The 23,185-nt window shown below is 46.6% G+C and overlaps 1 protein-coding gene across 6 annotated transcripts in view; it reads left to right on the top strand.

Annotated features, from left to right (window-relative positions):
- The window catches only part of MYO1D (myosin ID), a 279,486-nt gene that overhangs the window by 46,263 nt on the left and 210,038 nt on the right, over positions 1 to 23,185 (top strand). For 5 of the 6 annotated variants that reach the window (XM_084804344.1, XM_084804343.1, XM_084804341.1 and 2 more), the window contains exons 5-11: positions 2,674 to 2,727; positions 4,069 to 4,164; positions 7,925 to 8,041; positions 10,227 to 10,430; positions 13,654 to 13,799; positions 14,145 to 14,259; positions 14,722 to 14,892. In XM_084804344.1, coding sequence (XP_084660470.1) covers positions 2,674 to 2,727; positions 4,069 to 4,164; positions 7,925 to 8,041; positions 10,227 to 10,430; positions 13,654 to 13,799; positions 14,145 to 14,259; positions 14,722 to 14,892 — 903 coding nt within the window. The remainder of the gene's footprint in view (positions 1 to 2,673; positions 2,728 to 4,068; positions 4,165 to 7,924; positions 8,042 to 10,226; positions 10,431 to 13,653; positions 13,800 to 14,144; positions 14,260 to 14,721; positions 14,893 to 23,185) is intronic. The other variant, XM_084804340.1, reaches the window with a different exon arrangement.

The raw sequence follows: 23,185 nt of genomic DNA, 5'->3' as shown, positions 1-23,185 counted from the left end.
AGATAGCTTTTACAAATGCATCTTGTAAGTGAGCCTAATGTTTGTGTGAGGAACTGTGGTGTTTCACAAAGCAATAAGTACCTCATGGAATTCACTGCCGCAAGAGGCTGTGATGGCCAGTGGCGTAGTTGGCATTATAGGCAGAGCAAGGGGTCTAAGCACCATGGAGCCACTCCCTTGAACCCACGCTTTTCATCCTGCTCCAGCTCAAACCCGTTTCACACAAGGGCAAACTGAGGCTAGGTCGAAAGAACTGTGTAAAAAAAAAACAACAATGGGGGGGGGCAGGGAGTTCCTGTGCCACGCCCATACAATCACTTCCACAATCCCAGCATGCTAGGTAAAAAAGGGGGAAATTGGGGGAAACAATTAAAGGGTAGGGTGCTCCCCCCCATTTATTCCTTCATCTCCAGGTCACCAGGTTAAAAAAAGTGGGGGGGTTGGGAAAAAGAATAAAATGATTTTTTTTAAATTACAAAGGCGTAGGGAACTCCTGGCCCCTCCCTATATATATTATATTATATTATATTATATTATATTATATTATATTATGCACGCACACATGCGCGCGTGCACACACACACACACACAGACACCCCCCCACCCCACCCTTTTCTTCCTTATGGTCTCTGTGCATCACACATAAGGGCTCTGCACCTGGGTGGAGCCCTGTTCAGGAACCCTCTATAGCTGAGCAGTTTTGGTGGAAACCCACCCCCACTATTCTAGCGCACTTGCCCAGAGGGCTTGGTCCCACCACTTTGCCTCAGTTCTCTTTTGACCTCAGGATCAGCAGCCATGTGAGGAACTTTCTTAACTCATCAGAGATTGTGCTGAGCCACATCTGTATGTTATTTTATTCTTTCCTCTCCTTCATTTTTCACTTTTCTCCCTTATCACTTTTGCTTTTCCATTTGTTGGTCAAAGTTCCTCTATTTGTTTATGGCCCTGAGGCCCCTGCCCCACTGCTCTCGGTGAGCTCCTGCCCATAGGCGCCCATGAATTCCCTCTGTCTGGGCAAGAGGCATAAGGTTGACCCCTGTACATTTTTCCAGGCGTTCACCAAGAGGACTTGCTGCAATTGCTTTGCTAGGCTTCATGTGCTACCGTGAGAACAAGCATTGAAGTTGGTGAAGTTGGACCTTAAGGGTATTGCCCAGCATCCTTCCTCCCTGTGATCCATGCTGACACTGGAGATGTTCCTCCTTACAGCAGACCCTACTGCCAAGGGTTGGGTTATCTCTCTCAGCCTTTGAGAGAGACTTTGGCTTGGTTGCTTGCTGTTGAGGTACCAACAGCCTCAGTACTGGTTTCCAGTCTGACAGCCATGTTGGCACTGAGTGCAGTCAGGCAAGTTACAGCTCTGCCACCTACACCCAGCTGGTCGATTGTTCTTGCGACCTTTATAAGGGCTGAGACTGTTGCCTACTCTAAGAAGACCGCTAAGCTGCCTCATCCTGCAGAACCAAAGAAGAAGGTGAAGAAATGCTCCACCTGTTCCCAACCGATGGGTGAGCTCTCTTCTTCTGTGGCTCCGTCTGCCTCTTTGCCATCTCTTCAACAGCTTTCTTCGGCTCCGACTCTGTCAGTGTCAGTTTTACCCCGCGTCGATGCTGCCTTCACCCATTCCCATATGAGTATGGCTCTGCCTGCTTGATTGAGCGTTTGTCAGGATTCCCTTAGCCCCCGCTTCACTTCACTGCCCAGACATACACAGGTGAGAGGCTTCAGCCTACAGCTTTTAATCCATTACTTCACAGGGTCATACAGATGCAAATTCTCAGAGAACTCTCTGTCTACCAGGAATGCCTTCAGGGGATCCAGATGGAATTTACGAGAGTTGCCTGCCTTTGAAGAGGGAGGCGGTCTCGCTAGCCTAACTTAAGCAGGGGAGGTCCCTCTCTTCGTGAGGCCCCTAAGCACAGCTTCTCACCCATGGCCAATTGGGTAGACCATCTAAGTTCCACCCCAGCCTTCTCTCTCTTTGCTCTGCTCCTGGCATCTGTTAGGTCAACCTCCTGTTTGTTGCCTCCCACGGGGGGCAGGGTGAGGAGGGACCCTCAAGCTCAGCCATCTGTCCGTTTGTAACCAGAGAAGCAGGCCTACTCATATCTGGATTAGCCTGGGAAAACACCTCCCCCATGTCTGATGTGTCTCCTTCAGAATCTGAACTGCTATCCCACTCCCTGCGCTCAGAAACACCCCTCACAGCATTGAGGACTGGTCTTGCCCCCTGGACTGTGGCAGCAGCTCCAGTGCCCTGGGAAGACCCTGCACAGCTGTGCAAGGAGCTGTGTGGCCATGAGAGAGGTTGTAGGGCCACATCCCTGGTGCTGAACCCTACGCCCATCGAAACAGGTGATTGCTGTGCTGCTGTTGTGCTGCGTGCCTCTGATTAGGGTGCAGAAGTACACATTTAGGAATGGGGTTCCATTCCCTGTAAGCCTTCCATCTCTTAACAGGTTTGTTTTTCAAATTTGGCAAGCTTAAGTAAGACTCTGACATAGTATTTACATTTTTGTAAATGATTCCCCACTCCGGGGTTCTATTCTGAGCCCTCCAAAACCTTGCTAGGACACTACCAATAATATATTTGTAGAGAGACTTAAGATACGTTGAGTAGCAAATACATTTTGTGAGGTTTTTTCCCCCTCCCTCATCTTTTCTCTCCAGTCACGGGTGATTGTGCAGCAGCCAGGAGAGCGGAGTTTTCACTCCTTCTACCAGGTGAGTTGTTGTTACTTGCTCAGAATGCAGATGTGGAACAAGGAGCCTTGTGAGTGATAGCCTCTACATTCAGAGGAATGAGTTGCCCTTGCAACATCCCTCACTTCACGCCTCATCCTCATCTCACTTTGTTCCCTAGTCCATGTAGGGTGCACTTCGTGTGCTTTAATAAGCGATCTATAGCCATACCAGGCATGCTTGTGCAGCTGTCTCGCCACAGAAGGCAACTTTGAGATCATTTGTTCCAACTCCCCGCTCCAAGGCAGGCTCTCCAAGTCTCCCTCATCCAGATCTAATGCTAGTTGGGGGTTTTGTTGCGGGGAGTGTTTATGCTGGTTCAGATGGAAATATTTTTCATATAGTTCATGATTTTGGCTTCAGTGCTGGCAAGTGGTCATGGTAACTGGATGCCTGTCCTGGAGTCCTCTGAAACCAGAAGCAGCCCCTCAGGGTAGTCACTTTCAAAATGGTCATCTGTATAACAAGGTTCAGTTGGAAGGTGTTCCTGTAGGATCGCATATTATTGCTTCCTGCCAGTGGTGGAATACTTTGTTGGTTATCCTTTTTTTTAAAGGTTAAAAAATAGCCTTTTATTGAGAAACTGAATAGAGTTGTCGTTGTCACCTTGTCGGCTTCACCCCTCAACCTCCCCTCTAACACAGAACAGTTTAGTGAAACGAATTGAGATGAAAGAAGTGAACCAGGGTACACATTTACAGGGGAGGGCAAGACAACCCCTGGATGGCCAGCCATTCTGACCGAAAGTGACATTTTCCTAATCTCAAGTATAGTAATAATTTCTTGAATATGAAGCAAAACCCAAGCCATGGATCGAGGGGAAACAAAACGGCTCCCCTAGTTTAAGACCATCCCACTCAAAATCCCACATTTGGTCATGGAAGGAGAGGACAGCAGAAGAGAGGCAGGCTGGGGGGCGGGGGGAATCCCAGTAAGCCCTAATTGAAATGCCCGGTGGAAGATCCGAAAGACAGAGCAAATATTAGTGAAGCCATTGAGCATGATGGGGCTTGAATGCCTCTGGGGGGTGCAGCCCCTGCCTCCCAGGAAGGACGTCCAGGCAAGGGGGAGACCGGCCTGGCCCCCCGTGAAGGGACAGCCGCTTCAGCCCTTGCTTTTGTCTCTCCTCCCCATTCCTTTTCCTTTATGTATCATGTCTATCAGATTGTGACCCTGAGGACAGGGACTATCTTGTCTGGAGAGTGTATAGAACATTTTAGGGATTTTGTGAGTGTTAATAATGATAATGATAAAGATAAGAATAGTATGCGAATTAAAAGAAGCAATTCATTTGGATAATTGACTCTCCAACACTTTCCTCAGCTACTCCAAGGAGGTTCTGAGCAGCTTCTACGTTCTTTACATCTGCATAAGGATTTGTCTGTGTATGGCTATATTGGTGCTGGAGGGCAGCTAAAGGTGAGGATCTTACCTGCCTGGCAGGAGTCTGTTTTTCCTTGGTACTCTTGAGCTAAGACATGATCCGCTGTACTGATTCATGTCAGTCAGTGTGGTTGGTGCCCGGGCTGTACTGATGCACTGATGCCAGCTTAGTACATCCAATACCTGGAAGTCATTTCCATTCTCCTGGGGTCCAGCTAAAAAAAGACTATGGTGAAAATGTGCTGCTGTCCTGGAGTACTTGGTTCTTGTTGCTTGGTAGGAAATTGTCGCATCTCTATAGTGATCACAGTAATCACTTTGCTGACAATGTGACATTGGAAAACACCTTGTTTGGACTGGCAGAAGTTTTTACCTGTTAGAGCATGCATTCAGAGTTGCTTTGCTTACATTGTAGCTGGGATTGGGTGAAGACAGACATATGTTGCTTGAGCAGCGAGCCTGTGTAGGATTTGCACTCACTCACTTTTGTACAGACACGCAGACTTCCAAAATGAGATCACACTCATAAGCATACTGGACCAGCCACTCATGGGTCAACCAGTACACTTGCCCAGAGCATGTTTAACAACCCCAATCTCTTAACTTACAAACACTAACACAGAATAAATGTTTAAATGGATAAACATATTGGGTGACTGAAGAAGAAAAAAGGTTAAGAAAAATGGTTAAGCCTGCCTGAAGCATGGGAGGGAAGGGGCAAAATATACTCTGGGGTGGGAGTCCGGTACAAGTGTCAGGAAAACAGGTGGGCAGTAGAAGAGCTTGCCCCACAGTAGAAAAGTCCACCCTACCCCTGCACCATGGTTTTTCTGCCTAAACTAGGGACCAGGGAGGAGTTGCCCCTTGGCACCAGGAGGGCTGCTGCGTGGCCCTGGCTATCAACACAGAGGAAAGAAGAGGGATATGGGCTGACAGCGATGTTAAGGGGACTTCTAGCAGGGGAATTGCTGGGGGTCTGGACCTTAGCATCTTTCCTGCAGTGGCCCTTGGCAAGCTTGTTGCTGGTTGAGATCAATGTCCTTCTGGCTGATTCTCCTTGTTGCCACCTGATCTGCCTTCCAGCGCACATGGCACTCGCCGTTTTGAGTTTTTCCAAACGCCTCCTTTTATCTGTTCAGCTTTCTGGGATGAACGCTGCCACAATACTTGCTTAATATAGTCAACAAAAAGAAGAGAGAAACTGCAGATACTGTAAAACATTGTGAAAGTCCAGTGCCCTGGACATTTTGAGCTACAGTTTTTCCTTAGGAACAATTTAAAAGCTGGTAGAGCTCTTTATTACATACTCCTGTAGTATAGAGGGAGAGATCTATACAATTCAGCCAAGGTGGGAGGATGCTGCAATATTGGCAAGCACTATCTCAAGAGCTTTGCCTCAACTCCTTAGAGAAGATGTCTCTTGGCTGAGTGGTCTAGATTATATTACATTATATTTATTTAAAAAGCACAGTTTTTAAATACGTTTCAAAATGTTTCACAGAATTTCAAAAAAGTCATTTTTAAAAGCAACAGCCAAAACAAATAAAAAACCTAATTGCAGAAACAGCAGCATAAAATACCTTAAAATGCAATTATCAAGGGCATATTTAAAAAGAAATGTTTTAAGTTGCCTGTGTGAACACATCAGGGAGGGAACCATACTTGTTTCCTGTGGGAGGGCATTCCAAAGCTTTGGGGCTGCAACAGAAATGGCCCTGCTGCTCTTGGAAGTCAGGGTTGCCTCTCCGTATGGTGGGACCGTCAGCGGGGCCTCATTCGTAAGTACCGGTGTGGGGGTGGGGAATGTTACTCTGGGAAAATCTATTCCCTGGGATAGCTTAGGGATTCAGGCTGTTCGGGGGTTTTAAAGGTCAAGGCCAGCATTGGGCCTGGAAATAAATTGGCAGCCAGCGGAGTTGTCTTAAGATAGATAATATGCGAGGAGACTGTTTGAGCCTATCAACAGGAGATCATCAGTATTCTGTACTAGTTAAAGTTTCTGAATCATCTTCGAGGGCAGACCCACATTAAGGGCATCACAGCACTCTAATCTGAACGTTGAGAAGGTATGGATAACAGTGGCTGTATGTTTCTCTTCCAGTAGCAGGAGTATCAGGTGCTGAAGCTGGACAAAGCCCTCCAGGGCATAGTTGCTCCTTGGATTCCTGGGGCAGTGCTCGGTCCAGTAATACCCCCAGAGCAGTGAACCTGATCCTTACAGGAGAGAGTGACCTCACTCAGAATAGGCTTTTTCCTAGCTAAGGAGCCCACCCACTCCCCAAACATCTTCACCTTATCTGAACTGTGCTTTATGTTCATTCATCTCCTGTAGCCCATCATTCAGGGATGGCCACTGCCTCATCTGGATTTGAGAAAAAAGAGAAATGGAGCTGGATGTCATTTGCATACTGACGTCACCAAGCCCCAGGCAACTCCCCCAGTGACTTAGGGCACAGTCATATCTGGATTGCCGGCAGCCTGCTGAATATCCAGTGAAGGGTTGGAGGATAGTGAAGGCGATCTTTGCCTGCATGTTCCAGCCGCTCTGCATTGCTGCTAGATGAGCAATTTTGCCCGGCCTTGCTGCTAGACGGTGGCACCTTGGGAGGGGAGGGAAGGAGGCTGGGGTGTCCATAGGATATGTTGTATCACAGCTGCCCCAGTCTCCTCCCCGCCCCACCCTTTGGAATGTCCCCTTTTCCCCATCTCTGCCGTTTTCCGAGCACAGAGAAGTAGCTGGCGCAGTTATCTCTACGCCAGCTATGATGGGGAGGGGAGCGCAATTTCCTGGCTCCAAGGTCAAAGCCCTGTCTCTGAGGTTGGGCCCCAGGAAACCGAACTACCCCATCCCCCCCCCCCAATGCTGTCTGGGGGGGCATAGGATTGCTCCCTCCATGTAGATGTTAAAAAGCGTTGGAGTCTCCATTGTCATCTTCTAGAACCTACCTTTCAGAAAGGAATGGAGCCAACCCAGTGTGGTAATTCCAGCCCAGAAAGGCAGTCCAGAAAGACATTGTGATTTATGGTACTGAAACCCACCAAGAGATCCAGGAGAACCAGTAAGGTCACATACCCCTTCTTCTGGCAGAGATCATTCAGCAAGGCAGTTTCAGTCCCCAAATCAAGCATGAAACCAGACTGAAATGGATCCAGATAATCAGCTTTATTCAAAAATGTCTGGAATTGTCTGACCACAACCCCTAAAAGGCAAACTTATCCCCTAAAAGGCAAACAATTCTATTGGCATAGAATTGCCCAGTTCATTAGGGTCAAGATAAGGTTTCTTAAGAAGAGGCCAAAGAAAAGATGAGCTGAAAAAGAAAGATAAGAATCTAAACACATAATCAGGGCCTTGACAGGAGACTTTGACAGGTCAGCTGGGATCTCTCTGAGGACACATTAGAATCCTATTGGACCCAAGATCCTTCAGGGGCAAACCACTCGAATAGATTCCCCCACTCCTGAGGGAGGTTCTGTGATCCCATTCATTCCACCCTTACTGTATAATGATCCATGTGGCAGAGGAGTCATTACAGAATACCAGATTTCTCTGTATTCCTCTGTATTCTAAAATAATATGGGGTAGAGAATTCTGCCAGATGTTAAATGGACCCTGCATAGGCTGTTCAGTTCTCAGAAAAAACATTGTGCAGCATCTACAGCTGCTTTGTGGGTAGATTCCTCCAACTCGCTTAATGCAGAGACGGCCCTCTTGTGTTTCCTTGTCTAATGCTAGCACCATCAGTGTCGAACATTCCCACAGCTGACCCATCGGCTTTCGCTGCTTCTTTTGTAGTGTTCCATCAATGATGGTGCTGACTTCAAAGCTGTTGCTGATGCCATGAAAGTGATTGGGTTTGAACCAGAGGAGGTTCAGACAGTGTACAAAATCCTTGCTACTATTCTACATTTGGTAAGCGGTACTAGACATGTAGATGAGTGTGTGTGTTGATTTGAGGGACAATCAGGAGAGGGAGATATTTGAGGGACAGAATGACAAAGCTGCAGTATTAGAAGAGGAGATGGTGGAGAATCTCCTGCTGCCAGTTGTAGGTAGGGTGTGTGTGAGAGAGACAGAGTGTGGTGGTGGTGGTGGAGGAGGAGGAGGAGGAGAGCTGCTCTCTCCTGCCGTGCTCACCACATTGAAACTCAGTCAGAAAAGTTATTGACTCTCAAGCTGAGCAAGTATTGCAGTAGAATTGCCTGGAATTATCGGGAAACATTAGGCTCAAAATCCCTTCACTGGGCTAGTAATAGGTTACCCTGTACCAGTACATGTTTCTTATTTGGCACTCCTAACCGACTAGCCCACATCCAAGGCTTAATTTTATCATGAATCTCAAGCAAGGGCACCACTATTCTGATGTAGAAATGTCTTACTCCTGATACTTCACATTGAGGAACAGGTGGGATGCCTATAGCTTCACCTGGCCCTGGCCCTTTTTTCCTCCTTGGCATTTGCACCCGGTAAATTTGACTTCCAGACTGTCATTCTCTGAGCCCTGTAACAGTGGACTGTAGCATCTGAGGTGGTAGTTTTAAGAGACTCTGAAGAGCCTGTCTCAAAAGAGCAGTGTGTGTGTGTGTGTGTGTGTGAGAGAGAGAGAGAGAGAGAGAGAGAGAGGATGGACTGGACTGGACTGGACTGGACTGGATTTTGAGTATTTCCAGCAACTTCCATGAAGCTGCAGTTCATCTCCCCTAGGGAGCCCCTTGTGATGGAGGCAGAGCAGAACTAGAGTCACATTTGGATAGGATTAATAGGACATCTAGTCTGAGCCACCATCACCACCCCATTCCCCAATCAGCCTACATGAACTCAGGCTACAGAGAGCTTAGGCTCTTCAGAAAGGTGCTTTCAGACCAGATGACTCCAAGTACCCCAGGAAGTGAGAAGAAGCCTCTGCTGCTATCCCAAGAAAGTGAAAGCAGCACAGAAATCAAGGCTCATGCCCAGCCCTCTGTCATTTTCTCATTGGAGTCACTCAGAATAGTTCTCCAAGCTGAAGCTATGGAAGATTACTTCAGGCATTGAACTGGAGGCGTTCAGGATGAGGCTGGGCAGCCACCTGTCAGGGATGCTCTGACTTGGATTCCTGCATTGAGCAGGGGGTTGGACCCGATGGTCTTACAGGCCCCTTCCAACCCTACTGTTCTATGATTCTGTGAAGATGCAAGAAAGTAATAATTGTGCCTGTGTGTGTACATGCATTTTTGTTTTGGTGAGATTTATTAATAGCTTACAGACCTTCAAATTCCAGAAAGAAATATTTGATTCTGTACCATGGAGGAAAAGGAAATACAAAAATATAGAAAGGCCAGCCTTATCTGTGCCGAGGGAACTGCGCTAGCTGCTTAGATGCTGCTGGGCCAGGTTTAAGGTTGGTACTTGCTTACCAAGCCCTAAGCAGCTCAGGACGAGGATCAGATCCTCTGATCCTCTACTGGCCTGCTTGGTTGCTGTGCTTATCAGGAGATGCCCTCCCAGTGGTACTCAAGATTTCAGAGATCTTGTCCGTCATGGACCATAATGCCCGCTCTCTGGAACTCCCTTCTGCTACAGATTAGGCAGGTGCCAGGCCTTCTGGGTTGTTGGTGCCTACTGAAAACATCCCTTTTCCAGGAGGCATTCCCAGGAAAGTAATCTTGTCCTCTGTGTGAAGACTTGTTTTTGTACATTGCTCAGACCTTTCTTTAATGTAAGTGATTCACAAATACTGTTAAATAATAACAATAAAGAAATAACAGAACAAAGATTTCCATTGTCAAAAAGTTAAGTAACTTTAAAACAAGATGGGAGAGAATTTAAATAGCACACATTGGGTATTGTTCTTTTGGCATCTTAAAATGGGCAGTGTAGTTTCCCAGACCAAAAGTATTTCCTTTCCAAATATTACTGATAGATAGTAGATGGAACAGGAGTCTACCTTCTTGCAAGAAATGCTTTGGCAATGATGGGCATGGATTATGTCATGTCCCAATTTGGACTGCATTAAGGAAATTGCACCTGCTTGAAAGCTTTGACTATGTCAGAGTTGTGTTTTCTGCCCAAACTGATGGAAAATGAACACATTATTCTCTTTCCAATTTTATTGCAGGGCAATTTGAAATTTTCTGTGGATGGTGAGACACCAGTGATTGAAAACAGCAAACTAGTATATGTCATCGCAGACCTGTTGTCAACCAAGGCTGATATGGTGGAGAAGGCTCTGCTTTTTCGAACAGTTGCTACTGGCCGCGATGTCATTGATAAGCAGCATACTGAGCAAGAAGCCACCTGTGGCAGAAATGCGTTTGCAAAGGTGGATGTGGATTCTCTCCTGCCAATGTGAAGTTTTCTTTTTCTTGCAATGGATGTTTGATTCTGCACCTTCATACTTTGTAGTCCAGCCTATAACTACTGGCATGGTTGATTCATAATCTCCAAAGGCAGCCTTGTAAATATGTCCATATTAATCAATAGCCAGCATATTCTAATTTGCCTGTCCACATATTTCTGTTAGTCATTCGATGTTTTTCGCAGCCTGTAAAGCAGGGGGAAGGAAGGAAGCTCTCTCCAAATTTCAAAAACTTTTTTACCTGTTCACCTCAAGGTGATTTCTATTTGCCACAGGGGATCAGACAAGCAGCTAGGGATGGGGGAGAATTTCTCCCCGAAACTTCGGGGGGCCGAGTGCCAATGCATTTGGCCCCCCGAAATCGGCGGTGAAATTCTCCCCCCCCCCCCCCGGGATGGGACTTACCTTTCACGAATGTCCCTCCCGGCGGCGGGTCCCGGTGGCGGTTCGTCGGGTCTTCGTCAGGGGCGGGGGTGGCAGCCGGTCTTTTGACTGGCTGCCGCCGCCGCCATTACAAGTGCAGTAAAAAAAACACAACAACCCCGTGATAGGCTACGTAACGATTAACGTAGCCTATCACGGCTAGATCTCCAAAGTCAGCCGTGATAGGCTACGTTAATCGTCACGTAGCCTATCACGGGTGACTTTTGGGGAAAAAAAAAAAAGCGCGTATGCAAATGGCGGCCCCCATAGGGAGCCGCCATTTGCGTTCCTTATTTGGTCCCTGTAGTCTACGTAAAGATTTACGTAAAGATTTTTACTGCTTCTACCCAGCCTGAATTTCTCCGGCGAGGGATGGGGCGCCTCCCACCTGGCCTGAATTTCGGCCGGGCGAGGCGGGGCGCCTCCCCCCCCTCACATGAACTTCGGGGGGAGAAGCGAAGCGCCTCCCCCCCACCGCGAAGCAAGCTTCGAGGACAGGTAAGGGACTTTCGTCCATCCCTACAAGCAGCTGTTTGGAAGCCTGTTCTGAGCTGTTTGAAGCCTTGAGGAAGCAGATGAATGGGGTTGTCTGTCCTTGGAAACTTATGGAGCCCTTGAGATTCCAGAATTCTCTGGATGATATTTTGGGAGAGATCACCCAGCAAGATGGGAAAGTGCAACGGTGGGAGCAATCCTATTGGGATAGGCGGCCACCTCTGAACTCAGAGGTGACCAACTGACTATCTAATGTAGGGTGGGCGGAGTGCGGAGGGGATCTTCTCCGCAATCTGGCTGCCCTGCATTACCAGCTAGATGGCCAATTTCGGCTGTCTAGCCAGAGCGGTTCGGAGCAGGGTGGGGGAGGTGGGACAGTGCATAGGAAGCGTTGTAACGATGCTTCTGCTGTCTCTGCCCCCCTGTCCCCAGGGACACCCCCTTTTCCCCTGATCCATGCAGCTCTTCTGAGTGTGGAGCCAGGGACGATCCACACCGCCTATGAGTCAGTGGGGGAGGGGGAGGGGAGGCGGTTTTTTGGGAACTGATCTTGGAGCACTGGTTCCAAGGTCAGTTCACCAAAACCAAATAATCCTATGGCTGTCTAGCTGCTGTCTAGCAGCCTTAGGATTGTGCTCTAAAATTTTCTCAACACCATGTTGTGTGTGTCGGGGGGGACCTACATGTAGTTGCATTTCAGTGAAACACAGCTAGGATTCTATAAAAGTGACATAGTTAAGGCTTCACCTCAGAAAAGAATCTGGGATTAACGTGTTTGACATTCTAATTGTCTTAAAAATTAACCCATTACAAGTTTGATTTTTATGACAACAATAGGAGAGAGCTGCAGTACTCTGGTCTACAGCTTGTTTGCTTAAACCTTGGTAGGCTGCTGAAGCAAGACCTGGATGTTTCCCAAGTTTCTATTAGAATGCTACATATACCGGCTCTGGATAGGGGTGAATGCTCCTTCCTTGTTCTCCTCGACCTCTCAGCGGCTTTTGATACCTTTGACCACAGTATCCTCCTGGACCGCCTGGAGGTGTTGGGCATTGGAGACACCATATTGCGGTGGTTCCGGTCTTTCCTCTCTGGCAGGTACCAGAGGGTAGCACTAGGAGAAGAGGTTTCGGACCCGTGGCCACTCACTTGTGGGGTGCCACAGGGTTCCATCCTCTCCCCGATGCTATTTAACATCTATGTGAAGCCGCTGGGGGCTATCATCAGGAGGTTTGGGGTGCGGTGTCACCAATATGTGGATGACACGCAGCTCTTCCTCTCATTCAAATTTTCACCAAGGTTGGCCATGGAATCCCTGTCCAAATGTCTGGAGACGGTGAGTGGCTGGATGGGGAGGAATAAGCTGAAGCTGAACCCTGACAAGACCGAGGTACTTTTGGTGGGAGACAAGAGGAGGCTGGGGGATGTTGACCTGGTGTTGAATGGGGTACGGCTACCCTTGAAAGACCAGGTCCGCAGCCTGGGGGTCATTTTGAACTCCCAGCTGTCCATGGAGGCTCAGGTGTCAGCTGTGAGCCGGACAGCGCTGTATCAACTCCATCTGATATGGCGGCTGCGCCCCTTCCTTCCTGACCATCTGCTCCCATCGGTAGTACTTACCCTGGTCTCCTCTCGTTTAGACTGCTGTAATGCGCTCTACGTGGGGTTACCCTTGAAGACGGTTCGGAAGCTGCAGCTGGTACAGAACACGGCGGCTTGCCTGATTAAAGGCAGCTGCCGGCGAGATCACATCACTCCAGTGCTGAAGGAGTTGCACTGGTTACCAGCTGTTTTCCGGGCCAAATTCAAGGTGTTGGTTTTGACCTTTAAAACCCTCCAGCAACACCAGACAGGCTGCTTAACAAGATCAGCCTCGGATGGCCTTCTCTCTGTCCCATCAGCCAGGACAGCTAGACTGGTGGGGATGAGGGAGAGGGCCTTTTCTCTGGTGGCCCCCACTCTGTGGAACTCCCTCCCTAGGGAACTCCACCATGCCCCCTCTTTAATGAGCTTCTGCCGTGCATTAAAAACGTGGTTGTTCAGGCAGGCATTGGGGTGGGTTAGGGTATTTTAGAAAATGTTTTTATTGTAGAATTTTATTGTTTTAAACTGTTTTATTATACGCTGTACATCGCCCAGAGTGGCTGGGTGACCAGCCAGATGGGCGATTAATAAATTTTATAAACAAATACATAAATAAATTTTAAAAAATGTACATTGATTATGAAAAAGAAAACAAAAATAATCCTTGATGTTCTTTGGTTTGAAGGCAATATATGAGCGACTTTTCTGCTGGATTGTGATGCACATCAATGATGTGATTGCAGTGAAGGACTACAACAGCACAATTCATGGGAAAAACACAGTGATTGGGGTCCTGGATATCTATGGCTTTGAGATCTTTGACAATAACAGGTGAGATTTTATTATTTATTTATTTAAAGTATTTTTATCCTACTCCTCAGCCAAATAGGCTCCCGGAGTGGCTTACATACAGCCTGCAGGCTTACAATTTAAAATTACTTGACCCAAGGATAAAAGGATGGGAAGGAAGAGGAAAAAATTAAGTAGTCTTTCAGCAGCACTGGTGGAATGGGCTGGTGCACACTGCTGGAATGGCTGCTGGTCGCAACAGCTGAGGGAGGAGGAGCCTTTGTGGCTGATGGTGGTGACAGAGGTCTTGAGAAGGCCGAACATATAATTTAAATTGTTTCTAGTTGAGGAATCAAGTAATTCTTTCAATTCTTTCTTTTTATTTAGTTTTGAACAATTCTGTATTAATTACTGCAATGAGAAGCTGCAGCAGCTCTTCATCCAGCTAGTTTTAAAGCAAGAGCAGGAGGAATATCAACGTGAAGGGATTCCCTGGAAGCATGTGAGTCTGTCAAAAGTCACCATGGACTCAAAGATGCAGAAAGTCTGGGCTTCTACACCAGTGGGCAGTTGTGTTGGGTATCTGTATAAAGCTCAGTAGTGAAAGAATATGTAAGCCTCCCACCCCAACTACTGAGAGTCTAGTACTTTTCATTTGGCAGACCTCTGCAGTTTTAGACAACAGTTTCAAAACTTAGCTAAAGGGGTTGAACAGATTTGCCTAATGTCTTAAAAATCAGTATTGAAATTTGAATAAATGTTGTCAAAGCTGTGGGTGAAGGTGCTGTATTCAATACCTGCGATCTAAAGGAAATCTGATGCACTCATCCATTTCCTATTATTGATTCCATAGTGTGTGTGTGTGTGTGTGTGTGTGTGAGAGAGAGAGAGAGAGAATGAATCTCTTCTTGCTCATTTTCTGTCAGAGACCTCTTGTAAATATCAGTGCTCAAATGTTCTGTAGATTGACTACTTCAACAACCAGATCATTGTTGATCTAGTGGAGCAGCAGCATAAAGGGATCATTGCCAATCTGGATGATGCTTGCGTAAATGTTGGAAAAGTCACCGATGAGATGTTCCTGGAGGCTCTAAATAACAAACTGGGCAAGCATGCTCACTTCTCCAGCAGAAAGGTACTTTTTGTCTATTCTGGCATTGTCTATAATTCTGTCACCTGACTAAATTAAGTAAGATTTATTTACGTAGTTATTTTAGAAAAATTATATCCCACCCTTCCATAATAAAAACAACACTCCAGTTTGCACAAAATAGTCAACTAGATGCAACTTATATTGCATGGAAGAACATTTTCTCCACCGCATTTGTGTATTTAAAGTAATTCTACCCCCCTTTCGGCCAAAAACGCTGCCAGATCAGCTTACAAAGATCAGAAATAAAACAGCCCTTGCCTGCAGGGTTACGGCCTAAAAGACGCAATACAGAAAGGAAAAGGGATGAGGGTGGGAGGAAAAAAACAAACTTGGGCACCAGCAGTTGGAAAGCAGAAGGGAGGGGGCTCTTGGCCACAGCTGTATCCAGCATGATGGATGCCCTGCTTCTCACCTTACCCCCTCTCAGTGGAATCTGAGATTTCAGTTGGCCCTGCATTTGCACTTCCAAGCCTATGTGCCGCTCTAAGGGCTAGAAGCTTGCTTTTTGAATGTTGAGATTCTCAGAATGCAAATCCTGTGTTTGCAGGGTTGCAAAAAGCACAGAGTACATGCAGCTTAGGTAAATGACCTGCCTCTCTTCATAACCTGTACATGTTTGCTTGTTAACACTTCAGCCTGAGAGCAAGAATGAGTAAATATATTCATCTGGCATAGGCTCTCCAGAGAGACAGACCTGGTTCTCACTGAGGTGGTAAACCTGTGTCTGGGCTGGGCTTTGTCAGACGGAAGATGGGGGCTGACATGGTGGAATATTCTTCCATTTAAAGAATAAAATAGCATCCCTTCCACATGCTAGTTTTTCATGTGTAGGGTTTTATTTTAATGGAGAACCATTCCATCATGTGAAACTCCACCTACAATCTGAAGTGGTACAGTCCAGGCACAGGCTTACTACCTCAGTAAGAACTAGGCTAAAGTAGTAAATGAGAAAGGTTTACTAGTTTTAGTAATAGAATAAGCAAAGCCATACTTGTGTTTGCAGTATAGGTCTTGAAGAACCCTTGGATTATAAGTAACGGGGTAAGTATTTCAGGCTGTTGAAGATAATGTGGAAAGTACTAGAAGTATCCTCCCATTCCAACTTCTGCCCAAGCTTCTACTTAATTTTTCCCCATTGGAAATCCTTGCCTGAAGGTTTTGCATGGGTGCATGCATGCTTTTTCCCTTAGCCATGCTGGGAAGAGAGGAGGAGATGGAGGCAGCAGCAGAAAGCTAAATAAGACTGGAGCAGTGGAAGTGATATGGGAATTTGAGACCATGTAGAGCTCAGGATCGTGGGAATGCATGTGCAAGGATTGTGGCTTGTTAAGTAGGCACGGATGTGATTTGTAGGTGTTTGAGGTGGATTGAAAACATGTGGATCTGAGTCGGACATGTATATGGGAAGTAAATGAGGGAGAGAGTTGTTGGAGTGAAATTCATTAGCATAGTCTAAGTTTAAGAGCCTGAAGTACTGCTGTGCATTGTAAGTAAGCTCTTAAGAGGTTTTTCATTGGAAATGTGTTTTGCTCGGATAGCCGGCAGAGGGTGCTGTGGCCTGTTAAATTTTGCCCGGAAAAACAAGCATGAATTTGGCTACACAGTTATGATGTCACTTATAACCAATAGGGGCCCAGTTTAAGTTTAAGTGACATTTCCTATCCAACTAATTTTATGTGGCAGCAAAAATGGATCCCATTGGCATTTGAGTACAGCTAGTTGACTTCAAAAGCCACCGTTGGGCAGTGTCTTTTTTGCGGCCAATCAAAATGTCACAAAATAGTGAGCGAGTGAGGGGCGGGGGAGAGTGAAGAGAGAAGGCTGGCTTGATGCTGAAGCCTCAGAGGCTGCATTCAGTCGTAATCTCACGACGGAGTGTAGGCAGAGATTGCAGACTTAATTCGATGAACTTCTCCTAGGTGCTAAGCAGATTTCAGGTTGCACCTAGGGCTGGTGAGACTAAGCAGAAAATATTAGCGGATCTCCCATTTTTTAGTATATAAAATCCAGCAGTTAACAGGATCTATCTTTAGCCTTAAGTGAAACAAGTTAGGTGATTTTGTTACTGTCAAGAACAATGGCCTGTTTCCCACCGTGAGACCAGGCCTGGGTGTCACGTCCCAGGCATCCACCTGGAGCGGTGCGTCATCTGCCAGCTCCTTGGCCCTGTTGCTCAGGGCCAAGCTCAGTCCCTGTTAATTGGGAAATAGATAACAGCCGGGTCTGGTCGGAAGATTCTACCTCTTCTGGACGAAGGTGATTCCTTTGGGGGCTGAACTGGTGATTGGCTAAGGGAAATCGGCCCTGGCTTGCTCGGGCTGGGCCTTAAAAGGAGGTCGAGGGAGAGGCGTGGCGTCTCCCTTCGTCATGGTGGCTTTGGACCTGCTGTCGGCTGGATGCTATCCTGGGAGGCCCATACCTAGGTATGTGAAAGGTTAGGCTAGCTAGTTTGGTTATTTTGCTTGTGGGTGTGGTATAAAGGCTCTCTGTGTATGCTTTGGTTTCCTTGCAAGTTTTTAGCTTTGTAATTCTCTGTACAACCTACCACCTCTAATTCTCCCCTTCTTCTATCCCTTTCCCTATAATAAACAGTTATCCAACTCCAAGTTGATGTGATCCTTTCTGTTCAGCCTCAGTGCTAAATTCAGTGCCTCTTGGCAGGAGAGGGAGGTTATTCGGTGTATTTTGGGGCTCGAGGCCAGGTTTGGCCTGTCCTATCTTGCAGGGACATTGGGGTTAGCTCCAGCACTTCTTCACAGTTACCCGTAACAAATACAAGTTGACGCCATTTTTAACACTGTGGGTTGGATCCAGTACTTTCATCCTGCTGACAAAAGCAGTTCCATCAGTGGAACTGGTAGGGGCAATCCCCCCCGCCCCTTGCTCCAGCGGGCTGGGAAACCCTCCAGAGCAGATTTTCAGGCAGCATGGAGGACTGCAAGGGGGAATAGAGAGGGAGAAAGTCCCATTATGCCAGCAAACTTCTGCTAGTGCAATGTTGGATTTAACCATTTACCCAGAAATCTGTTTGTGTTTTGCTAGGAGGTAGCAAAGTGAAGTAACAGCTTAATAGGTTTAACATCGCAGACCACAGCCTGAAGAATTTTAAGCCTGCACAATATTCCCTTTATTTAGCGGTGCCTTTAAAGCAAGAAAACTCTAGAAATCACAATAAGGCAGGACAGCGTCTCACCATGTATGGCAAATGGTAATTCTAACATTCATGAACAAAATATCTTCAAGGTTTTCTCCAGATTTAACATGATAGAACTAAAACACTGAATTTGTCTGCCTTTTTATAGTAAAACAGAAAATGGAAATGAAATAAGAGAGCATCACTTCAGTGATGGCTTTATGCTTTATGCACACTTGGCTTGGTGGGTAACATTCTGAGAGCAACTGCTACACACCTGGCCAGTTTGGACACCACAATAAACCATGCCACAGACACAAGCTGCAGTGAGCCTTAGGCTTGCATGCTCCCTCTCTTCCTCTGCTGTGCCTACAAGAAGGCGATCAGAAGCTTTGGCTTCCGTTTTTGATTAACCGCAACTTGTCACTTTGTCCAAATCCAACAGACTGTGGTTAATCTTAACTATGGTTTGTTTGAAACAAGCCAGCTTTATCACCCATGATTTAACCTGGCTTGTTTCAAACAAATCGTAGTTAGAATTAACCACAGTTGTTGGGTTGGAGCCAAAGATCAATAGAGAAGGTTAGCTGGGACATCATACAGGCAGGTGAGCCTCACTTACGATCTCTAGACTGCTTTTTTGGCTGTTTGTACCTTGTGTTGGACCAGCAGGACAGACTGGAGATTCTGTTGGTTTACCACCCACCTGCTGCTCAACAGTCTTGCTATCTGAGCTGACAGAGGTGGTCTCGGGTATGCTGTTGAGGTCCCACAGACAGTTGGTTCTGGGGAATGTCAACATTCATGCTGAGGGCACCTTGTCCAGGGCTGCTCAGGATTTCATGGCGTCCATGACAACCATGGGACTGACCTAACATGTCATCGGCCAAACACATGTAGCGGGGCATACTCTATACTTGGTTTTCTCAACTGGTCGTGGAGTTGGTGGTTTGAAGGTGGGGGACTTTGCATCAGCCGCTTTGTCATGGTCAAATCATCTCCTGCTGAGGTTTAGGCTTATGGTGGCTTTTCCCCTCTGCAAGGGTGGTGAACCTATTCAGATGGTTTCCAGATTGGCTCTGGGGAGATTTCCTTTCCTGTCAAAACCCTGGCTGATCTGTGGAATGCAGAAATGACCCGGGCGGTTGACATTATTGCTCCTGAGCACCCTCTGCGTAGTAGAGCTTATGCTGCTCCATGGTATAACTCCAGGGCTGAGAGCGATGAAGCAAAATAGGAGTCGGCTTATGTGCACATGGAGAAAACTTCCTGATGGATCCAATCGAACACTGGTGTGTGCCTATGGTCGTGTATATTCAAGGGTGGTGAGGGCGGCAAAGCAATAACATTTTGCTGCCACTATTGAATCCTCTATCAGCCATCCAATGGAGCTTTTCCAGGTTGTCCAGGGCATCTGACATGCTGGCCCTAAGGACACTGTAGGTTCTGTCTGAGTCCTGCTGTAATGCATTTGCTAAGCACTTCCAGGATAAAATATCTTGCATCCACCAGGACTTAGACTGCAGTGTTCCAGCAGGTGAACTAGGTGAGACATCCAGACCACAGCCTTGTCCTGTTCTCCTGGATGAGTTTCAGTTGGTGCAGCTTGAGGACATTGACAAGGTGCTTGGACAGGTTTGTTCAGCCACTTCCATATTGGATCCTTTCCCCTCTTGACTTATAAAAACAGGCAGGGAGGAAACAGCTGGCTGGGCCAGGGAAGTGATTAACACCTACTTATGAGAGGAAGTGATCCCAGGCTGCGTGAAAGAGGCAGTGGGGAATAATCCTTCATAAACAGAGCTTGATTTACTCAGTCTCACTTCTTTTTTAGTTGTTTGGAAGGTCTACAATTAATTGGTTCCATTAAGTGAATGGTGCAACCCTACTTTTAACTACTAGTGCTGTGAAGTTCTGGAAGAGCCTCCCTGGAACCATTGTAGAAGCAAATCATCTGACCCTGGGTCATAGGAACATAGGAAGCTGTCTTATAGGGAGTCAGGTATTTGGTCCATCTAGCTCAGTATTGTCTACACTGGCTGGCAATGGCTCGTCAGGATTTCAGATAGAAGTTTTTCCCAGTTCCACCTGGAGATGACAGGGACTGAACCTGGGTCTTTTTGAATACAGAACGTGTGGTCTGCCACTGAACTATGGCTCTTTCCTGTTTTTTGTTGTTGTTCAGTCGTTAAGTCGTGTCCGACTCTTTGTGACCCCATGGACACCAGGCACACCATGGACACCAGGCACACTTATGGACATAAGGCACACCAGGCCTTACTGTCCTCCGCTTTCTCCCGGAGCGTGCTGAAGTTCATCTTCATTGCATCGGTGATGCTATCTAGCCTTCTCATCCTCTGCCGTCCCCTTCTCCTTTTGCTTTCAATCTTTCCTAGCATCAGGGTCTTTTCCAGTGAGTTTTCTCTTCGCATTAGGTGGCCAAAATATTTGAGCTTCAGCTTCAGACTCCTGGCTATCTGGCAGCATAGACTGGCACATATAATCAGCTGGCTTTATGGAGATAATGGCAGGAGAGGACCACTGTCTAAAACAGCCTTCCTCAATGGCTGTGCTTGCTGGAGATGACGGGACTTGATGTATGCAGCATATTATACCGGTTTTGAAATGGCTACACTGGCTACTGGTGTGTTTCAGAGCATAATTCAAGCTGCTGTTTTAACCAAAAAGCTCTACATGGCCAGGGACTAGGGTATCAAAAGGACTGCCTTGTCCCAAATGAACTTGCCTGGCTAATCAGATAAGCCTTCAGTCGACTGAAATTAGGTGGATGGTGCTGGGAGACAGGGATTTTTCTGTTGTAGCACTCCATTGATGAATCTCATTTCCTAGTGCCAGGAAATCCTCTCTGTCTATTTTGTGTTTGGTGCTAGGTAAAAAATTATTATTTGTCCAGGTCTTCTAATGCTATGTATTTTATGCTGGATTTAGATCTTGCATGCTACTTTTTACTGTGATTATTTGCTCAGTTTAATAATTGATTATTGGAGGGTTTTAAAAATTGGTTTTATGTGAGCCACTCAGAGAGCTTTGTCGCCTGAAGAGTGGGGTAAAAATATTTAAAACAAATAACAGGAGGGATGTTCCGCAGAGGCCTGAGATGGCTCTCTCTGTTCCACTAGTCAGAAAAGTGATGCCATATACTCTGAGACAGGGAGTACCGGTGAAGTTTTTACCTTCCCAACTTTGTAGAGGAGTATACCCAGCCTGAATTCATGAAAGGGTTGATGACATGAGAGGCATTTCAACCTTTACAATGGGAAAAAAACAGCAAAGGCTGGGAAACCACCAAACAATTGACAGTTGAGTGAAAGCGAGTGGGACTTAGGGAAGGGGGTGTGGCCATCTAGGATGGATTTGGCCTGCGGGCCTGAAGTTCCCCACCCTTGCTCTAATGGTAGTGATTCTCAGTTTTACTCACCAAAGGTGAGGGTGGCCCAAAGGATGGCTGTGATAAATGCATCAAGTCAGACATAAAAAATAGCTTTGAAGCACTACCTCTTTTATTACACATATGAGTCACAAGCTCAGTCCTGGACAAAGACTGGCTAAGGACCCTCATGTGCGCCTTCCTGCCCACCCACCCAGTCTCCCAAGTTGCTGAGGAAGATACAGCATCGGAGGAAGAAATAATCCTGATAGCATTGTGTTGATCCACAAGATGATGGTTTCCTAATTTTGTTTATTGATATTTATGCAATGGATTTTAGAGCTACCTTTCAGGATAAATTATCCCCCCAAGGCAGTTTGTGATAGCCAGTAAAACAACATAAGGTTACACAAAAACAACATTAAAATATTCAAACAATAACACACAAATCAGTAAATCAGATAAAGCAACCAGAGCACCAAAAATCATCCAAAAGCTGACTGGAATAAAAAGCTGACTGCCCTAAAGGCCAGCAAAGAGGACTAGCTTGGGGACAGTACTCCAGAGATGTGGGGGCCACCACAGGAAAGGCCCTGTTGCTGGTACTTGCCAGTCTAACAATACTTGCTGATGGACCAGAAAGCAGGGCCATAGATGCTGATCTTAAGACCTGGGCATGTACGTATGAGTACAGCCCATTAGATAGCCTGGTCCCAAACCATTTAGAGCAGGTGTGGCCAAGATCGTGTACCCATCCGGTTTAAGCAATTTGGAGTGGTGTGCTAAGAACAGTAAAGTTCCAGGGCACACTGCAGTGTCATCCATTGCAGATAAAGTGCCTGTAGGATAATCACAAGAGTGGCCTCAGTGCAAGTACCCTGAAAAGATAGGTAGCACTGCTAAGCAGCATTCTGGGATATAGAGGGAGAAGAGCTCTGTTTCTAGCCACCTCAAATACAATCAGGGCAAGAAATATTGGAACAAGGGTGACTGTTTTGGCAGTTGGCCTCTGTACACCACCACACTGAAGTTGAAAGGAAACACACCCAGATGGGAGCAAAGTCAGGACTTTCAGCTGTAATTCAAGAGGTTGGACAAAAGTGGGGTACTAACCATTCAGGAAGTACAGCCAGTGGCATACACCCCCCCCCCCATTGTTGGTGGCTCATAAGTAATGGAATGAATGGCTGACAAGCAGCTGCATGGCCAGGTATGGCCTGTTTCCTGAGTACCCCATGACCAATCAAGCAGAAAAAAGGCCTGCAGGTGGTTCTGAGTGTTACATTTGCATTTGGTAGCTGTTCACTGGAACTCCCAACATGAGGTCCAAAGAGGTGTCCATGCGAGTGAAGGAAGCCATCATTAGGCTGAGGAAACAACATAAACCCATCAGAGAGACAGCAAAAACATTGGGAGTGGCCAACACAACAGTTTGGAACATCCTGAAAAAGAAGGAATTAACTGGCAAGCTCAGCAACAGCAAAAGGCCTGGCAGACCACGGAAGACAACTAAAGTGGATGACCGTAGAATTCTGCTCATGGTGAAGAGGAACCCTTTCACAACATCTAGCCAAGTCAAGAACACTCTTGAGGAGGTAGGCATGTTATTGTCAACATCTACAGTCAAGAGACGGCTTTATGAATGTAAATACAGAGGCTTCACAACAAGCTGCAAACCACTGGTAACGCTCAAGAGCCAAAAGGCCAGTTTAGCCTTTGCCATCAAACACCTAAAAAAGCCTGCCCAGTTCTGG

This window comes from Heloderma suspectum, chromosome 6, assembly GCF_057233095.1.
Source record: "Heloderma suspectum isolate Gila_16-S chromosome 6, 16-S_ref, whole genome shotgun sequence".
Taxonomy (NCBI): domain Eukaryota; kingdom Metazoa; phylum Chordata; class Lepidosauria; order Squamata; family Helodermatidae; genus Heloderma; species Heloderma suspectum.
The sequence above is the reverse complement of the archived record's forward strand: the minus strand, read 5'-3'. Positions and strand labels throughout refer to the sequence as shown.